The sequence below is a fragment of the Hibiscus syriacus genome, unplaced genomic scaffold (genome assembly GCF_006381635.1).
Source record: "Hibiscus syriacus cultivar Baekdansim isolate YM2019G1 unplaced genomic scaffold, ASM638163v2 tig00110328_pilon, whole genome shotgun sequence".
NCBI classification, from domain to species: Eukaryota; Viridiplantae; Streptophyta; class Magnoliopsida; order Malvales; family Malvaceae; genus Hibiscus; species Hibiscus syriacus.
Genome location: NW_024062685.1, coordinates 6,139,621 through 6,159,912, shown reverse-complemented (window position 1 = coordinate 6,159,912; position 20,292 = coordinate 6,139,621). Strand labels below are relative to the sequence as shown.

The 20,292-nt window shown below is 35.0% G+C and overlaps 2 protein-coding genes, 1 long non-coding RNA gene and 2 pseudogenes across 5 annotated transcripts in view; 2 read left to right on the top strand and 3 right to left on the bottom strand.

The window, feature by feature from the left end:
• Positions 1–1,588, top strand: part of LOC120118559 — a 2,209-nt pseudogene extending 621 nt beyond the window's left edge.
• Positions 1–15,653, bottom strand: part of LOC120118561 (WAT1-related protein At5g64700-like) — a 22,637-nt gene extending 6,984 nt beyond the window's left edge. Inside the window, exons 1-8 of one of the 3 annotated variants that reach the window (XM_039138590.1) lie at positions 15,375–15,652; positions 15,237–15,299; positions 15,018–15,134; positions 14,635–14,890; positions 14,394–14,552; positions 14,137–14,310; positions 6,641–6,649; positions 2,828–2,833 (exon numbers count right to left, since the gene is read on the bottom strand). In XM_039138590.1, coding sequence (XP_038994521.1) covers positions 2,828–2,833; positions 6,641–6,649; positions 14,137–14,310; positions 14,394–14,552; positions 14,635–14,890; positions 15,018–15,134; positions 15,237–15,299; positions 15,375–15,547 — 957 coding nt within the window. In that variant the 5' untranslated portion in view covers positions 15,548–15,652. Of the gene's footprint in view, positions 1–2,827; positions 2,834–6,640; positions 6,650–13,927; positions 14,082–14,136; positions 14,321–14,393; positions 14,553–14,634; positions 14,891–15,017; positions 15,135–15,236; positions 15,300–15,374 lie in introns of those variants that run through there. The other 2 variants (XM_039138589.1, XR_005515764.1) reach the window with 2 other exon arrangements.
• Positions 3,571–5,247, bottom strand: LOC120118565. Its single transcript, XR_005515765.1, has 4 exons — positions 5,198–5,247; positions 4,664–4,693; positions 4,006–4,104; positions 3,571–3,609 (listed from the first exon to the last, which is right to left on the bottom strand). It is a non-coding gene; the product is annotated as an uncharacterized LOC120118565 (long non-coding RNA).
• Positions 7,306–20,292, bottom strand: LOC120118563 (annotated as a pseudogene).
• LOC120118564 lies at positions 10,537–11,439 on the top strand. Its single transcript, XM_039138591.1, has 2 exons — positions 10,537–10,755; positions 11,049–11,439. Exons 1-2 carry the CDS (start codon positions 10,600–10,602, stop codon positions 11,214–11,216), a joined length of 324 nt encoding a protein of 107 aa, XP_038994522.1. The 5' UTR covers positions 10,537–10,599; the 3' UTR covers positions 11,217–11,439.

The window sequence follows — 20,292 nt, the reverse complement described above, 5'->3', positions numbered from 1 at the left end:
TTTAGTTACTTCAATTTAGTTTATTGCATTAATTTGTGAAGTTAAAGTAATTAACCCTGAGGTGCAACAATGGGATTTTTTTGATCAGGAAAATGGCTGAGCTGGGATATATTAGAAGTGCCAAGAAATGTAAAGAGAAATTTGAGAATATCTACAAATACCACCGGAGAACCAAAGGAGGTCGGTCCGGGAAATCAAACGGGAAGAATTATAGGTTTTTTGAGCAATTAGAAGCATTGGATCATCAACCTTCTTTGCTCCCACCTGCCTGTGGGAATTTCAACACCCCAGTAGAGCCTTTGAATGTTATCCATGATGCTATTCCGTTTTCGGTCCAGAACCCGGCTATGAATTTCAATGAAACCTCTACCTCTATGACTTATTCTTCCGGTAAGGAGCCGGATGAATCGGAAGGGACTAAAAGAAAAGAGGAAACTGACCGACTTTCGAGGGTTATGAGGGAGATGATGGAGAAGCAAGAGAATTTGCAGAAGAAGTTTTAGAGGCAATAGAGAAGATTGAACAGGATAGGATGGCTAGAGGAGCATGGAAGGAACAAGAATTGGCTCGGATTAAGAGGGAGCGCGAGTTTTTGGTGCAAGAGAGATCGATTGCAGCGGCTAAAGATGCTGCCGTGCTAGCATTCCTACAGAAGTTTTCTGATCAATCAACCCCTGTGCAATTGCCCGAGACCACATTACCTGTCGAGAAGCCGTTGATAGGCAAGAAATAGCAATGGTAGCGAGAGTTATATGCACCTAGTAATTCTCGTTGGCCCAAGAGAAGTTGAGGCTTTGATAAGATTGACGACTACTCTTGCTTTGCAGTATCAATGGTCCCAAAGCCCTTGGGGGAGATATCAACAGCTATGAAAAACGGCTACAACCGAAGTGCTAAGAAATGTAAAGAGAAATGGGAGAATATGAAGTACTTCAAAGAGTGAAAGAAAGCAATAAGAAACGCCCCGAGGATTCCAAGACATGTCCTTACTTTGACCAGCTAGATGCTCTATACAGAAAAAACTAAAAGGATTGATGGCCAGTTAATTATGATTTAAAGCCCGAGGAACTTTTGATGCACATGATGGTGCCCAAGAAGACGCCGCATCAAGAATCACAACAGGGATGGTGAAAGCGAACGCGATCAACTCGGGATGAAACCAGAAACACCGATGGAGTAGGAGGAGAAGGAGATGCTTATCGAGTCCTAGGTAATGATCCTTCTCCAATGGCAAATATTGGTTGATAGTTAGACAAATAGTGAAATTTCCTTTTCCGATTGCTTAAATTTTGTTATAGTGAGTCAGGGTCCATAGTGTAGCGTCTGTAAAATAGTTGTGTGGAGGGCATATTTGAGTTTTGAGAAGTTTCTTTTGATACAGCATGGCCATAAATGTATAGGTTCAACATCATTTGTTTTGAATAAACTATGTGGGACAAAGTGAGTGGAATAAACTGTGTTTTTAAAACAAACTTGTTTTAAACCCTAAACAAAGTGGGAAATGGTTTGGTTTGATTGGTTTGCTTGTGATTGTAATGCATGACTCAGTGTAGAATTACCTCAGCATTTAACAAGGTTTGAAATTTTTGATGTAGTAGTAATTAATATACTCGTGCGCCTGCAATAGCAAAATGCATATATTTTATTTAAGTTATAAGATCTCTGTTCCCTTCTTACAAATACATGTATATGGCCCATTGTTAATTATGAGGCCAAAAGCTATAGCTTTGGAAGAGACAACGTGGGTGGATGAGAATTGCTTATGAAAAAGATTACAAAAAAAAAGTATCCATTATTGTTGTAGTTGTTCTCTACTTGGAGCTTAAATTTGAAGGAACGCTAAATCACTAATCACTAATCACCTCAGGATAAAGCATGACATAATGATTCGTATGCAGCAACACATGCTTTAAATCTCTCTTCAGCAATTGCCTGCGTAAATATATTGATATCATGGGACTTGCCGCAACTGATCGGCACGACTAAGTCAAGTGCATTAGCTTATTGTTCTTGAAAAGGATATAACTAACCTGTGGAGGAAAGGAAAAACTGAACATGAAGGCACTTGAATACTAACGCCTTTTTAACATCTTCGAGCTTTAAACGGCCAGTCGGTGGTAGTCCAAGGATCACTCTATCAGAAAATGATCCCACTCCTGCATATGCCTCGTCCTCGGACTCACTTTCACTAGGAGTGTCTTGCTCTCCAGTTCAAATCCAGGTTCTGAGTTTCGGAAAGTAAAATCGTCCCTGAAAGACCGAGTATACCACTTGTTCCCAAATGCAGATTCAAATATAGTCTCGGGATTATCAAAGTACTCCGAGAAACTCTCTTCTAAACCGTCCTGTGCATGTAAAAGAAAGACATCTAACTCGTTAATCACACATGAGGGAAAGCACTCAAACAATTGGTTGAAATCAGGCACTGTACACTGCACGAAGATTATATAAACATGAAACCTCTGTTTTGAAAACCGGACCGGACCGGCCCGGCCGGTTCAATCGGGAACCGTTGTCTAATCCGGTTCAATTTAAACCGGTTGAACTACTAGTGAACCGGCCAGAACCGTTGAACCGTTCGAACCGGACCGGCTGAAAATCGGAAAAAACAAAATTTTATTTTAAAAAAAAAATTAAACCAAACGTCGTTTGTTAAACGAGCCAAGTCGAACTCGAGTATTGCTGAGGTCGACTCGAACTTGACAAAAGTTCAAAACTCGAAATATAATATTGAAACTTGAACTCAAAAAGGCTTGAACTAAAAAAAAATTAGAAGCTCAATTGAAGCCTAAAATTCGAGCTTGATTGAAGTGAAATAATAGTTCACTCAATGCTCACCAAAAGGCTCCATGATTTTGAATGCCAAATTACCTCTATTATTTATAGAAGTTAGTTGTGATGCTCTTCTATGTTTCTTAGTAATGTGTGATTGTTTTGTTCTCATATTTTTACTCTTTAGACTTTTGGGATGCTCTTCTATGTTTCTTAGCCATGTGGGATTGTTTTAAAAAAAAAATTAAACCAAACAATATCATTTTGTTATGATTTTTTTACTCCAAATTTATTTTTTAATATAGTTATATAATTATATTTATTATTTAATATTTTTACCTTAAATATTGTTGTAGTTAATTTGAATCATTTTGTTTCACTTGATTTTATGGTTTTTAATTATATGTTATGACTTGCTTTGAATATGACTTGTGATATAAAAAATTATTTTTTATTAAATATTTTTGGTATTTTTATTTAATTTTTTAAATAATTATGACGTCGTCCGGTTCGACCGGTTGAACCAGTGAATCGGTAGCATGACCGGTTCGCTAACCGGTCCGGTTCTGAAAACCATGCATGAAACTCAAGTTAACGTTGCAGATAATTCAGGTCATCAAAAGATATCCGGTTCAGCTATGAAAATAGTGCAGAAAATACGGAATTGTTAATTTTAAAAAATCATTTAAAGAGAGAAAATGTTGAAGCCCACGCTTACTTTTCCTCCCGTTAGATTTTCCCAGCACGTCGTCCAGAAAACCTCAACCGATTCTTCTTAACAGAGCCATCCAAATCCCGGCCACCTGTCCCATCAAATTTCCATATTGGATCTTCATCCTACGTAGAAGCCAAAGGCATGCGTAAGTCAATAATGTCATTTCAGCTACTAATGAAAAGCACAAGCCCAATCTCCGGTATAATGTAATTGAGAAGCAGGATAAAGGTATCGATGCCGTACACTTGAGACCACTAGTTTATTTGGGAAATAAATGACCTTTAGTCTTAACAAAGTGAGATCGAAGTTGTCAATAGCCACCTCCAAAAGTGTCGAATATTAATGAAAAATCGAATATTAATTCCAAGGCATGAACTTTTGTTGAAAAACAAGCAATGTTCCAGCTTGCTTTACTTATTCGAATTTCGGTAACGTAAACAGTGCATGAGGACAATGTAAGTGTACACTTCCAATAAGTTAAGTGTTCTAAATCAAACAAGAGTCCAGGAAAAGCTTACCTGAAATGAAATATTCGAGGCACGGTCACTAGAGAAAAGGTTTCTCAAAGCTCTCTTTGTTTCAGCACGCCTTTGGCGTACTGCATACCTTTCGTAACTCTGCATTCATATTTGAAATACCACACAAGTTCTATTTTTGAAAACTACAAATAAAGTAAGAAAGTAAACCGACAGAAGAAGGCAAAATGTTCGTACAAAGCTACTTAGGAAGAATGAAATTAACAAATAGCCAGTATTTTAACCTATTAGCAGATGAGTCCCTGACCAACTGTAAACATTAAAATTAACCATGGTGAATAATTTCTTGAGATGCATTAGGGTTCTATTTACACTAAATGATTATAGAAAAGTTCCCAGTCTACCGAAAGAATAAACCTTGAAATCCGACGAGTATAGCTCAGTTTTCAGAATCGGACTTGCATTTAGTCTACCAAGAGTCCGAAAGTATTGTAGAAGTACCAATCTTCTTTTTATTATTTCATTTGGGGAAAGGAGGATTCGAACAATGCTCTTAGAACATGAAGATCATGCACCAACAGACTGAGCCAAAAATGCCAGGCCTAGAATAACATCAATCTTAAGACACACCTATCTCGTATAACAGGATCAACATTCAAGAGATTCATATGCAATTGAGAAAGCCAGGAAAGCTGCATACCTTAGTTGGTTGTTGAGTGCTTCTTTTATCCTGTAAAAGACGGTGTTGATTGTCAAAATTTCTTGGAAAAGTACAGATTTATCCGAAATTCCTTACCACATTACTAAAATCCAAAGCTCAATTCTATGTTCCCAGTCCAGAGGGGAGAAAGAGTAGAAATAATCGTTCTCAGAGAAAACAACTTACTTTGATCAGAACTAGGAATAAATAATTTGGGGAATAAGGTTGAAAATTGCTCCATTGGCTGAACATATCAATTGATTCAGCCTTAGATGATTTGAGGTTCTCTTTCACTAAATACTAGAAATAACCGAGCAGACATTTTTAACATGTCTAATTTTGATGTTATCACAGTCATTCACAGAGCACTTGTTAAAAAGATTACATTTTCCATTGAAGAGATCCCATCAATATTTCTAATACAATTTCATGAACTTGCTATTCGATGAAAATAAAAACCCAAGTTCAAGCTCACCCGTGGCATTTAAAACATAAAAAAAAATCAAGGTAAAGAAGAAGAAGAAGAAAAGACACAAAATTCCATTTGTTCTTCCATTTTCACAGGTAAAAGGCGTGGAATGAAATGAACCTACATCTGTAGTAGCAGCAGCAGTTTGTTTTGCAGCTAAGAAAGGTGGAATCAACGAATTCTTGAGTAGAAAGGAGTTTCGGCATCTGAAAATTTGCATAATCGAATAAAAAAATGTCAAACCACCTGCCCTAAGAAGTGGCACACTGTTAAGAATTTAGTAGTATATACTCAGAAAACGATTACAACCATTTCATATATTTTTCAGTGCAAGTATACATGACTTATATAGCATTTGATTGCTGAGCTAAGCAGTAATCTACTTAACAAAAAATATAACCGTATAACAGCACCCTAACAACCTACAAATTTGATTTCATGCAATACAATGTACGCTACTAACTATGAGCTTAATTACATCTTTTTGAATCTTCTCCATGCACGCCATGCTTAAGTCTGCACTCGATCATTCTTCCAACATTCCTCCTGCTTTTCCTCTCCTCATTCCTTTTTAAGACACATTCACCTGTTCTCGAAAAATTGCAAAGGCTATCTTTGACAAGGGCTTTGTAAATCCATCTGCTAGCTGATGTTCAACAGGGACATAACTAACACATAATTGATTTCTAGCAATTTTTTCCCTGACAAAGTGCACATCTAAATCAACATGTTTAGATTGTGCATGATGAATCGGATTCGCACTTAACGATATGGCACTCGTGTTATCACACCAAATGATTGGTTTTTCCTGCTGAGTTACTCCAATATCATTCAACAATGCATCTATCCAGGTAACCTCTGCAATATCATCTGCAAGGCTGCGATATTCGCTTCCATGGTCGACCTGGAGACAACCTTCTGTTTATTTGTACTCCAGGTTACCACCAAGTAGAACGCAATGTCCTGACATCGATATGCGATCATCGACACAACCACCCAATCCGCATCAGCAGAAGCAACGATTCTTAGCGCTTCCCTTGAGGGCTTGAAGAGCAAACCATACTCAAATGTGTCAGCTAAGTATCTTAGAATACGCTTGGCAGCCTGTATATGAGTCTCGTGTGGTTTGTGCATAAATTGAGCAACCTTGCTCACGCTATACACTATGTTAGGTCTTGTGTGACATGCATAAAGCAGTGCACCAACCATACTTCGAAATTCTCGAGCATCTTCAATAAGTTTTCCAGCATCCTTTTGAAGTTTATTTGAAACCACCATTGGTGTACTGGTAGAAGTTGCCTTCATCATGCTCTGATACCATGTGAGAATGCTGTCATGGAGGCTGGGAGTGATGAAAGCTGATGGACTAAGATAACAAATGAAGGAGGAGGCTTAAAGATAGAGAGATGACATAATGAAGCTTTTATTGCACATTGAAGAAATAATTTGCATACAATCTAATACAAGTATGACTTATATAGTCCAAGTAACCAACAACCATAACAAACTAATAACAACTAATAACACTCTAATATTCACTCTACTTTTCCACCTTTTAATTTTCTTCAAAATGAACTTGCTATTAGAGAGTTGATCAAACAAAGAATGCAAACTTAATAAGCTGGAATTCAACAGTTGCCGTCTCGATGAACATTTTGTCGGACAAATTCTCTTTCACCTAAAACATCTTCTTTCTTCAACTTTCCTCGGCTTTTCTTCTACTTCAAGAGTTATTTTTCATCTTCACTGTTCTTCCTCTTCCCTTATTAGGACTTTCTTTTTGTTGGAAGCAAGGCGGTTAAGCTACGAGCTCCCGGATGCAATCTGAAGCCTCTATTGGGCAAGAAAACATCCTATTTTGTCTGGTTAAGGAAGGCAAGATTGTTAAACTCTTAACCCTCCCCAGAGATTTTCTTCTATGGTAACTTGGCTATTAAGCCTCAAAGTTCCATGTCAAACTTTGGAGAAGAAGTAACAAGTGATGAAAGATACTCTATGAACACCTTAAAGCTTCTGTATGATTTGAGAACCGAACGAAAAATGCATAACCAACAAAATAGTAGCAACTAGACAGAGGACAATGAAATAATTGAAGGGATTGTCGACTGGGAACCCGATTAAATGCTCGATAAGCAATAGCAAGCATTGTGCCGAGCAGGAGAAGTTTCGATGCTCAGTAGTTTGCAGACCAATCTGCAACACTTCTGACTTTTTTTCATACCAGTAGATTCCTTATTCGCCTCTACATCGACGCTGAAAGTTGCACCGCATACATGACCTGAACTGTCCACCCTCGACACCGGCTTCAACTCGTTCAGAGGATGCTCGTAGCTCCTTAACCCTCCGGAGGATGTGAAAAAGCACCCTTTCGGGAATGGAGCAAAAGACTTCCCACAAGCTTTCTTGAGGGTCTCCGTATCATTCGCAAGAACAAGATGGCCTTCAGCGTCAGTTCCCCAGAAGAAAGGTACACTTACATCAGCATCTGAAACTATAAATGTGGCTTTTGAAGAGCTATCGTAGATAACGAAAGCAAACTTCTCTTGGATATCTCTTACAACCTGATTAGGAGGGTAATGACCTCTGTCTCAGAGTGTTCGGTAAGCTTCAATGATGATGATTCCCTTGTTTGCAGTCATGTTCAAGCCATATTGTTACTTAAGAACAACAACATTCTCGATGTGGCCTTGAAACAAGCAGAAAATGTCATCCACAACAACAAAGATTCTGGGGAGAAGTGGGTTTTGCTTTTCGAGAGAGTAGGCCATAAAACCCGAAGAACCAAGATTGTCAGTGACGGAGCCAGGATGAATAGAGGCAAAAGGGGCAGCTAAATAGCCATTGTTGAGTGCTAAATCTGTTCCAGAGTCGCTGGGAACATTAAGAGCATCGGGGCTCTTGGCAATCGATTTCTCGAAAATTGCTAACATTTTTTCTGTTATTTTTCTTTGCAAAGAAAACTAAAAGCAGATGATAATTGTGACGGAAGCAGCGGCTTCGGGACCTTCGACGAATGATACCATGTTAAGAATTTAGTATATACTCAAAAACGATTACTGCCATTTCATATATTTCTCAGTGCAAGTATACATGACTTATATAGCATTTGATTGCTGAGCTAAGAAGTAATATGCTTAACAAAAATTTAATCGTATAACAGCACCCTAACAGCCTACAGATTTGATTTCCTGCAACACAGTGTACGCTACTAACTATGAGCTTAATTACAACTTCTTGAATCTTCTCCATGCACGCCATGCTTAAGTTTGCACTCGATCATTCTTCCAACACACACCGATCAAAGCTCTGGTTTTTTTTTTACTTTTTCAGTTAAGAAAACTGATTTTTAACTATTTTTAAATGACAAAAAGGAGATTCCTTTTTGCGGTGAAACAGAAAAAAGGCCGAGAGGGTCTCTTCCTCGTCTTCTCTTCTATTCGACAGGGACGGTAAGAAGTCGTGTACGTTTTAAGGATAAATTATCTTTTTCAACACTGAGGTTTCCTCTCACTCCTAAATTTTCACTAAAGTATAAAACATTTTAATTTGATCGTTAACTTTGACATTATTCGTGTCTTAGTCATTCCACCATTAATAAAAAACTGATGTGATGATAACACATCAAAATGAAGGTTAAAAACACAACTCTTTCAATTTTGTGATTATGTTTTGTTAAAGAAATTAAAAATAACTTCAACTACTGAATTTTTTTGTTTTTTAATTTTATTTATTTATGTTTGATGATTATAATCAATTGGAGTTGTGACTAGAGATCAAACAATTTAGTCATTGGAGGCCACACTGGCAGATTAGAAGTCTCCCTTAGGCTGAATAGACTGAGGCTCGAGCTATTCTTAAGGACATTTCTGTTAATGCTGAAATGGTTGGAAAAAGATGTTTATTGAGGGTGATGCTTGTACCATTGGTAATAGACTGGTTAACCCTGCAATGAACTCAACTGTTGTCAACCATATGGTTAAGCTCGTCGTTTACTTGGTGAAAATCCCATTTTTTAAGGTTAACTTTCAAAGGAGAGCTGATAATGTTGTAGCTTATTCTTTAGCTCAATGGGGAATTTAGTTGTGTTGCTCATATTTGGTTTGTTTCAGATGTCATTTCGTTGTTTTAGATGTTTTGAATAGTCAATGCAATGTTTTCCTTAAAGAGAATCTATTGCTGATTACGACAGTCAACAATAAGTGAAACGATAAATCATCTAGTGGTTATATTTTGAATTCATTCGAATAAAAGATTAAGTGATTGTTGATTGATGGTTCTAAAAGTGTAGATTTAAGAATTTGAGAGAAAATATTAGTTGGGCTTTGTAGTTAAATAATCCATTCTCATAAGCATATACTAAAACATGCAAGCCTGAACTTAACGCAATATTAGGTCATAAATTACATAGGGTTGTTAAACTCGAGATAATACATTCTCTTATATTTGTACAATAGAAAAATTATTAAAAAATATATAGGGTATGTAAATTTTGAAACTACTTCGTTGAGCCTGACACGAAGAATAGATTCTCACGAATGCGTCACTTTACCCTATTTAATGGGAACATAGCTTAGGTATAAAGCTTATGAAATAAAATACGAGTGTTCTTTTGTTTCAAAAAAAGAATTCTTAAAATCATTGAAAGCACACATGAGTACAACTATTTATATGTAAATAATTTCAAAAACAAGTAAAAGGATAAAAAAAATAAATTACGGCTCAAACTTACAAGTTACGCTTAGGAAGACGATCGATAATCGATTATAACTTGACCCTTTTCATGAAGAGAAACATATTTATTTTTATGAAACTACAATAATCCATTAGTAAAATAAAAATGTTAGCATTTACTAGTAAATAATAATAAATAAAAATAACAGAGTAAATCATTGTTTTAGAAGTAACTTTGTTTGGATCAATATAATTTCGAAAGTATATGTTGTCCAGTCTTCTAAATTTTATACACATAAAATAAATAATTTCAGCGCATCGAAACAAGTCTCATTTCAGAAATATTAATTTTTATTTTATTTGAATTATTTAACGTGAGTTGTCATTGGCTCTCATTTTCTTTATTCCTTGAGATCCATATGCATTTGATAATTGAAATCAAGAGATTTTCTTCTTCATTTTGCATAATAATTCCTATTTTACAACAAGATAGTGGACTATGTAACGTGCATTGACATGTCCCACTCGGCTCCAATATTCATGGCCATTTAATAACTTCTTAATTGTCCACAAATAAATCCAAAAACAAAATAATTCTCTTAATCAACGTTAGATGATTCGAAAGCTTTACAGCTTGAGCCACCTGTTCTTCTTATCGATATTGTTACAAACATTTATGGAAATTTTGTCAATTAGTTCCCGTCGTCGGTTTATATAAATTTTTATGTCTTTCTACTGTTCTTCACCACAAATTGTTTAGATTCGGTTCTCTCTGGTTTCTGAAAGCTCAGGAAATATGGGAGGTTGTGCCACCAAACCGAAGGTTTTAAAGGGTGACGACGGCGGCGTACCTTCTGCGTCGGCGGCTCCCGAAGCAAAGGAGGGTGCTGATGTAGCCGTCGACGATGAAGCAACCAACAAGGGAGAATCTCTTGGTAACTTGTTGAACGGGGTATCACTTTCTGAATCCGTGACAACACTGTTTACGTTTAAATGCATTTTGATGGTATTAAAATCTTCCAGAAATAAAGGGATTAATCACTTTCATACCCGTCTTTGCAATATCATTTGTATGTTTCAATGGATCATGACTGCTTTTGTCTTTTACCTTTTGGTTGGCAAGGGAGTGAAACTAAAGGGAAAGATTCGAAAAGAATAAATAATAATTCCACATATGTTTTCCTATTGATTTTGCATTAATAATCGGTACACAATAAGGACCATAAACGAAAGCATCATTTGCAGACTGAAAAGAAGGGAGCCGGTGAGACCGAGGCTGAGACCGATGATCAACCGCCGTTGAAGCTGACAGAAACAAAACCAGTTGAGGCGGTAGCCACGGCAGCAGTGGATGTGACTGAGACAGAAAAGAAGGAAACATCAGCAGCAGGCGAAGATGAAACAGCAAAGTGAAGCTGCAACGTTTATGTTCAAACACATTTTGCCTATAGAAATCAAGTGTTCAGGGCTTTTAAGCGACGTATTTTTGTTGCTCTTAAAATCTTTATTTTCTTTCATCTGAGTTTGTGATTTTTTGCTTTCTATATTTTGTTCACATGGACATGTGTGCTTTTATTAGATTCAATTTATAAGCATGTATTTGTTGTACCTGATTCGACCCGAATTGGGTCCAACACTTTTGGTTTCTTACTCAGTGGATCTTTCTTGGCTCAACACTAGTTAATTTAACTGTTACTTTGTGAAAAAATGTTGTTGGTGTGTATTATTTTGTGCACGATAATGTTGACAGGATAATTCATCTCATTAGAGATAATCATAACACAAGGAGATAATTCCTAAAAGTTTGGATTTCCAAGAAGAGTTTAAAGAAGGAAAGAAATCTTAATTGTAAAAGATTTAAGGATAAAGATAAAAGAGATTTAATTATTTTATTAAAAGAGATTTATTATCTCTTTATTTAAAAGAGAGTAAATAGTTCTTTTATTAGAATTAAAACTCTAATCCAACAAGAACCAAACTGACGTATCTCCTATAAAAGAGAAGAGAAGAAGCACAAGAAAAGATACGTTGGGGGAGGCGGCTAGAGAGAGAAAAAGGAGCATGATCTTCTTCTTCTTTATTTCTTCTTTATTTTTCTTTTCATGGGATTGGGAAATCTTTATCTTGTAATCTTTTTGCACCCACCCATAGACGGAATTAATTTGCCTTGGGTTATTAGGATTTTGTGGTTGTGAAACTTTTGGATTTGTTTAAGTTCTTGATTGTCTTTTTAATTCAAAGTTTGTTCATTCTTGGTTCTTTAATTGACTTCGAGTGAATTGGGAGAGGATCTCGAGAGTTTATCCATTTATCTAATATCGGAAGAGTTAGATTCATTAAACGAATGAACATGATATTCATTTGAACGAACGTTGGTGAAGGTTAATCCATCTTAGGGATAAGATTTGGATTTCAACGGCTAAAATGAGTGCAATATCAGTTGTTGTTCACTCATGATTAACGTAGGGATGTATCATCAAGGCATGCACAATTGATCATTCCTTTGAAGTTAGGAATAACAAGAAGGCATTAAAGAATGCTCTGTCGGGCTTTGAAGGAGGAAACCCAGTTGCTTCTCCAATTGAATCATTTTCAGTTGTCATGGTAATCGAGTTGCCTCGGCAATCAACTACTTAGACTTTCCAGACAACAGTCACAATAACCCGACCTACTCTCTCACTTGATATCTTTATAGAAGGAAGTTCATCCATAAATAAAAGGTTCTTATAATATACAAGTTATGAAAGTTGTTTTATAGTTGTAAGTTCTCGTATCAACATTCATTGTGCACACGTAACACGAGGTTCCTACCCAAACCATGTTCCTTTTTTTAGGTATGAGTAAACACTATACATTCGTGAGGTGAACCTTCCTGCAAGATAATAAGTTATTTCTGGGACACATATGTCTTATGTATTTGAGATGTAAACCTCAATGTAAGCATAGAGAAATATATCATCCCAGATTAAACTCACACTACATAAACATTTAACGGGTGAGGACTGAGAGTCTTACTAGCCTTGATAATCGATAGTAAAAACAACTCAGATATCCTCTTTTAGAACAAAACCTCATGTAGTATACAATAAGAGTCCATCTTATTAGAGCTATGTTGAATTTTACCCGTTAATGGTTACTAATACAAGTACACGTAGAGAACACCTCTAACTCTTATTCGTCTTTGCTCATTTTTATATTCCATTATGTAAACTAAGCACGATTGTTTTATTTCCTTCTTCGTTTGACCAGTGGTCATGATAGATAGTGATGCATGAATGGGTAGGAGTTTTTAAAACATGACATGTTGAAAAATGTGAAATGGTCGGTGTACAAAGCTAGTTTGTAATTAGTTCTGTTATGATTGGTAGTTAGTTTGTCAATGTTACTAGCAGCTTAGATACTTTGTATATAAACACTTGTACTTCCAGTTATTGAGCAATGAAGAACATTCAAAATACACGTGTTTTCCACTTTCTCTATAGTAGGACTCATGTTTACAATTTTGTCCGTTTTTATATTATTTCCGTACTAATGTGATTTTCATTATGCATCATATTCATGTCGACATATAATGGAAAGATGTAGATATACGAATGAGTGCTTGAAATAAAAGATATTTGTAATTAGGGATGGATGGAGGAGGTGCTAGGGGGTTTGGTCGCATTTCCTAGAAACTTAATTTTTTATATATTTTCTTTGTATTTTATATGAATTATTTAATTTTACACCTCTTGAGATTTTATAATATTGCATCTATAAAATTTTAATATAATATTTTCTGTTCGCACTCGACATAATTTTATGTGTCCGTCCCTGCTTATAATGAAAATTACAAAGATTATTTTATTACTCCACCCACGTCCAAATGAACATGAGGTACACGAGTGAGAAATACTCTACACAGGTTTATATGAATAAACTTGTATGAATTGCACCGACCATACTTCAGTGGTTAAAAATAAATATTATTATTTTTAGAAGTTATGAGTTTAAGCAACAACGATTGTAAAAGAGTGTTTGAGAGTTCATTGTTAAATGATTGAGAATATTTAAAATAAATATTATTTTATAATCACTTAACTAAAAAAAACAATGTACGAATTTTTTCACAAAATAATAATAATAATATCAAACTAGCCCTAAACAACCAAGTCCGTGCAACCTTTGTCTACATGATGCGCTGGTAAACGATGTTCATCTTCCATAATTCTTTGCTCTCTGATTTTCCCCCACAACACACTATATAGCCCTACGATCAATAAAAGCCCCCCTAACAGACTGCAAAGATTAATTAAGAATTGATCAGATGGTTTGAACTTATAATATCAATAACAAGGAAGAGAAGAGAATCTGGCCTTCCTGCAGTTATAATCTGGCATAAGAGAATGGCAGAACAGAGGACGGTGAAGATGAGATTCAATGGCGTGGACATGGCCAAGAACACTGGCCCCTTCTGCTCAATAACCCATGCTTGTAGGTAATATGTGACGCCTGTCACCACTATCCCCTGCACAATCCTACCAATATATGGTTTAAAGTGCGTTTCTATGTAGGATATTGATAACAATGGTAGTTGTGCTAGATGTTTACACAATAGGCTACAGCAAGAAGTCTGAGATTCCAGCCCAGTCTCCATTGGTAAGGGTCTCGTTCCACACCGATAGCAATAGCAAATGATTGGAACGTGCTTAAAAGGCATTGAAGAGCTGTGAAGAGAAGCTTCGAAGGGTAACTCCTCAAAACCAGACCCTGTGTCACAAACAAATGTTGTCCCTCTTTTATCATATATTGTATTGCATGTGCTGATTAAGGTGGATAAATGGCTGGTTACCTGTAAAACCAGCCATAAGCCCCAAAAAATGTTGGAAAGCAACATGAGGAGACAACCCTTTATCCATGTCTCCCCAACGGAGGATGTTGGGCTCGGAAGCGTCCGGCTACGGCGGTCCTCCATCAGGTGATGGATGCAAAAGAGTTTGAAATGGGGACCCTTGTAAAAGGCAAGGGTCAATGCACCAGCCAAGCAAATTAATATTCCTACAAGCTTTGACATCCCAGCAGTTGTCTTCAGTCTCAATGCCTCCATTCTGCAACACAGATTCCAATGTTCTTATAAATTTAGTGCGGTATATAGTTCAGGTTCTGTCATACAACCAAATTCCCCAGTACCACATAAGATTTTATGTAAAAGGACGGATTTATAATATATTTTACCGTAGTAAGACAGCAATGAAAAAAGTGATGAGGGGCAGGCAATTCGTTGTTGCAGCACCTAGAGTTGCAGATGTATAAACCAGGGCGACGCCATTGATATCCAAGCTCAAAGTTATCCTAAAATATTTCCAGAAAACACATAATTAAAGCGAAAACCCTAATCTCATGCTATCATATCTATATAACGATAACTTGGAGTGTGATTTCAAGTAGACTTGCCCGATTAAAGATAGCATAAAAATCTTGCAGAAAGTCCGGCATGATAGAGGTGGCGCGGTTTTCCTTGAGTTTGAAAAGAAACTAGCAATAATTATATTATCAGAGAAAATTGAAGAATATAGTGAGTTTGAGAAATACCATTCGAAGAAGAAGGCGAGAGGGACCAATAAAAGGGTAGCAGCAGCTTGTCTGTAGAAAACGAAGACGAAATTGTTCATACCGCCATTGAATGCAGCCTTGGAGACCAAGAACATGCCTGCATAAATACCTTGTACCAGAATTACTGCAAGGTACGGCTTCTTTTTCTCCATTTTTCTTTCTTAATTTCTTCTTCTTCAAGAGAGAGAGTTATGGAGTGTGAAGTGCATGCAATAATGGAAGGAGGGTTTATATATAAGTTGAAGAGTGGAGGGATGGGCAATGGAAGGTAACCGCGATATAAACATTAGATTAATATATTAATTTTATAGAATTAATTTAAAAATAGTATCTTAAAATGATTTTTAAGTGATATTTATAATTTCATTGTCGAAAACAAAATTGCTTCTTTTAAATGAGATGTGTGTTGAGGAGGAATGCTTTTTGGGGCAAAAGGACAACCAAATGTTATTAGTCATGAATCATGATTAATGGCTGCAATTATATAGAGATGCGTCGGTCAAAGGAAATGTAGACTAATATAAGGCTAAAAAACGGTGCAATCAAAATTTTGAAAAATAACTTAAAAAAATTAAATTTAGTGTTATTGGATATATTGAATTAAATGTAATATATGTTGGTAAAGTTGACTGCAAAATCACACCGTTAGCACTGGCTAGAAAAATAAATAAAAATAAATATTGATCAACTGAAATCATGTCGTGGTAAAAACCACTTCCTTAGAAATAAATTCGCCCTGATCTGTGTAATTACTCCTATAGGCGGATTGTCCCTCGAGGTTAACACGGCCGTTCCAAATTCCATACACCCAAAATTGGAGTGGACTACTGGTGGTACAACTCCTCTGATCGTCGAAAAGACTCATAAGCTTTGAGAGAGTTGTGAGATGAGTTGAGAAGCCAAATGAGCTCTCTATTTATAGGCTAGATATAGGAGAATTTTTGTCCAACACAAATCAGAAATAAATCTGATTTATGTAATTGTCATCTTTAATCAAATGAAACTGCTGAATTAAACATAGGAATCTGGCTTAGTAGCCTATAAACAGATATACGAGCCATGGCATGATCACATCCTCGAGCACGAGTCGAGCCAAATCGAGTGGACAGACGGACGGACGCTAGCGGCGGCGGTGCACGAGAAATCCCCTTGTTCTATATCACTCAACAAGGGAGTGGAGAATGAAAATCTTAAATACTCAATCCCAATGTATTTCCCACTCTATGTGGGATTGAGCATTGCTAACATTCCTCCACTAATACGAAAAAATTCTTCTGAAACTCAAAAACAATCTTCCAGAAGAGCAATAGCGAGATTAGTTGCTTAAGCACTAGTGAACGTATCTTGAACTAGTACATAGTGATAATGAACAATCATTCTCTTAGACAAGTAAAACTAGTCTTGAACTTTCTAAGACAGGGGTAAACTCATAACACACAACTAACCCCTTCATCCACCTGAGTCCTCTAAGATATATATACAAAAGTATATATTTGGCCATCTTACCTCAAGATTCTAGTAAGTGTGCTAGAAAAATAGCCCAACATTTTTCATAGAAGGTGGCTAACCCTTCTCACTTATGCAGGTAATTTCATCAAGTTTATCTCGATATAAACTACCCTTAACAAGACTATGAAACAACTAATAGCTTATACAACAACTCAACCTCACAGAGGGTATGATGACTCTCTTCAAGTTCATTATAAATGAATCACTCAAACTTTGGGATAAGAAGTCATTAAGAATAAATATTCAGCCTCTTTAGTCGGCGAATTCAATATGTCCTTCTCACTAGGACATCCAAACTTTGGATTTGAATTCATTAAGAGTTTTTCATAAAACTCAACCTTTTTTCTAACGGTAAGTTCATATTGTCATTCTCAATTAGGACTAACTACTCAACTCTAGGCTATGAACTTATTAAGAATAGATATTCAGCTAAAATCGATAAATTCATCAAGTCTTTCTCACTAAGACCACCCATTTTGGGGTTGTGTACTATGATGGTTGTAGCAATTTTTATTGCTTCTTTTGGATAAATAAAATTGGCTTATCTAAAAAATAGAGGGTTTTTTATCCTAAAATAAAACATTGAGGACCAAAATACTCTAGAAATAAAGAATAAATGTTAAAGTGATTATTCGATCAAATATTAGATATTTTTTACACTAAAATAAAATATTAATGTCAAAATATTCTAAAAAGTATAAACTAAAATAAATATTTTAATAAATATTGAAGGTTAATTTTAATATTATACCATCTTTTTAAATACTAGAAGTTTTCATCAAACAATACAAAATTTCAATAAATGAAATTATTTGTGTGTGTTTTTTTATAGAAAGTCACTAGTTTTATTAAAAATAGAAAATATCCAGAATTATAATGAAGATTTACTAGCATAATCGTAAACGTAAATTAAATTATAATTAAGATATTTTTCTATAATCATTAACACAAAAACTAGCCACCTAGATCACACATGTACCATAAAAGGAAAATTTTAAAAAACCTAAACAATGCTCAAATAAAATAAAAATGCGAACAAATCTGACTGCATTCGCAAACGAATTACAAAAGGGGATGGAACTACTGAAAGACCACCGAAAAATCGCAAATCAGAGTCAAGCGACATGAAAAAACTATCCACGAGCGCAAAACGCGTATCCAAATCAATCCGATGGTCCAAAGCAGGGAAGACCAGCAAGATAACAAATAAGCGCATCTTGATCAGTCTTGGCGATGTCAAATACAACCCTTGTGAAAAAAGATAAACGAAAAAAGGACAAAAAATCGTAAGCTACCAAAAGGTATAGAAAAACGTGCCATAAAGACACAGATAAAAGTATCATAAAGACAAAGAACATGTCACAAAGACATAATTATTCTTATTAAAAAACTAAAAAAAAAGATAACTGGTGGGAGGCAACCAGCATCAAAACCAATGTCATCGCATGTTAAACAAAATTAAAGAATAAAAAGTTGGATTGACCAATAAAATTGATATAAATTGTAAAGAAGAAAAAAAAAGGAAAGAGAAAGAGGAGGAGGAGGAGGAAGAAAGGTGTTAGGCTTTTTTTACTATTCCTAAATTTATAAAATTATTATGCTATTTTTTAAATTATTTGTGTTTTTTTTATGTTTAAAAATCGAATGACTAAATGATACTTATAATGACGATAATTTCCCATAAAATCATAAACTTGTCATAACTTGAGACGACGAAAAAGTGTTTACATATGATTGATTTTCAAATGCTGAAGCGATTCCATCAGGAACCCCTTAGTGGAATTGCCACCACCAACCACAATAAGTGGTTATCCAACAGGACCAACACCTCGCACTTCATCTATTAATATACACATTATGCACTTGATTTTATACATTTTATCCAAATAAAATTTAGTTTAAAATAAATATTTCCTAAATTCATATCGATATTAAGGATAAATTATTATTTAACATATAGAACGCTTTCAATTTAATTTAATTATAAGATTCTTTTAGATATAAAACATTTTAACATTTGCAACATAGGAAATCGAACTTTTCCAACATCTTCGGACAAAACCTTAGAATATTAGAATCGGACAACTGTTATATATAATTGCTCACTTTTTTCATGTACTACTGCCAATATCAATCAGACAAACTTTATTTTGCAAATAATCAATTTTAATCACACGTACTTATTTCATTTACAAACATTAGTGAACTCAAAATTTAAAAGAGAAAAAATATATTAACAGAAAATTTTTAATCATATGTTCTAGAAATTGTTGACATATTACTTTTTTTTCGTTTAGAAAAGAGGATGGCGTTTTATCCCAACTCAGGATCTCCTCTCCTTATATTCTTTACGAGTTTTGTTGGGGGGTTGTGTGAATTCGTGCGTTACTCATTTATATAATTATATAAATTGATTGTTAAAGATGTTTATCTTTATTTTTAAATTTAATTTATGACGAGTCAAATAAAAGAAATTATCTTAGTATGAATTGATGTTTCTTTGTTTCATAATTTATGTCTACGTTGATTATGCACATAGTTTTAAGAGAAATATTTAATCAAAAAATGATAAAATTATTCATAAAAGGCGATTAATAGATTTGACAGATTTGTTTTAATAAATATAAATGAGTGTGATGCATAAGGGTAGAAATGAAAAATAAATATTGTTATTTATTATCTTTTCTAATAAAATATAGATTTTGGATTTGATTTTAAGTAATTTTTTCTGTTCTTATTATTAATAAATAAAAAATAAACGGTGCTAGACGGTGTTTACAACCACAAAACAAAAAAGAGGACCCCAAAACCCTAGTCGTAGCCGCTCTCCCCTTTATTTTTTTCGTTGAGTTTGTATTATTTTTTATACATCATATTAACTTTTTATTCTTTGATTTTGTTTAGTAGTATCGGTTTTGATATTGATTGCCAACCGTCGATTCTTTTTTCTTTTTATTTAATAAGAATAATTTTGTTTTATTGCACGTTTAACTATGCCTTTGTGGCATGTTTATATCTGCCTTTGTGATTGTTTTCCTTCTTTTATTTATAGTTTATCAGGGTTGGATTTGACGACACCACGAATGTTCAAGATGACACTTATTTTGAATCTTGTTGATATTCCCTGTTATAGACCTTCATATTGAATTTGGATGCGTTTGTAGATAGTTTCTCACGGCGCTCGGCTCTGATTTGCTGTTTTCGGTGGTCTTTCATTAGTTTAATTTTCTTTTTGGTTCGTTTGTCGATGCAACCAGATTATTCGTATCTATTTTTGTTCAAGTCTTTTGATTGTGTTTTCAATCTTTTCCATGTATGGTCCTTATATGTTATAAGAAAATCAAATTATATATTTAGTTTACGACGATAGTTTTAAACTCTTCCAAAT

What these genes read in the sequence shown, in the direction of transcription:
- LOC120118564 (XM_039138591.1), top strand. Translation starts at nt 10,600, where the DNA reads ATGGGAGGTTGTGCCACCAAACCGAAGGTTTTAAAGGGTGACGACGGC. An exon ending in TTGGTAACTTGTTGAACGGG is followed by an intron (nt 10,756 to 11,048) that starts GTATCACTTTCT and finishes CATCATTTGCAG; the next exon opens with ACTGAAAAGAAGGGAGCCGG.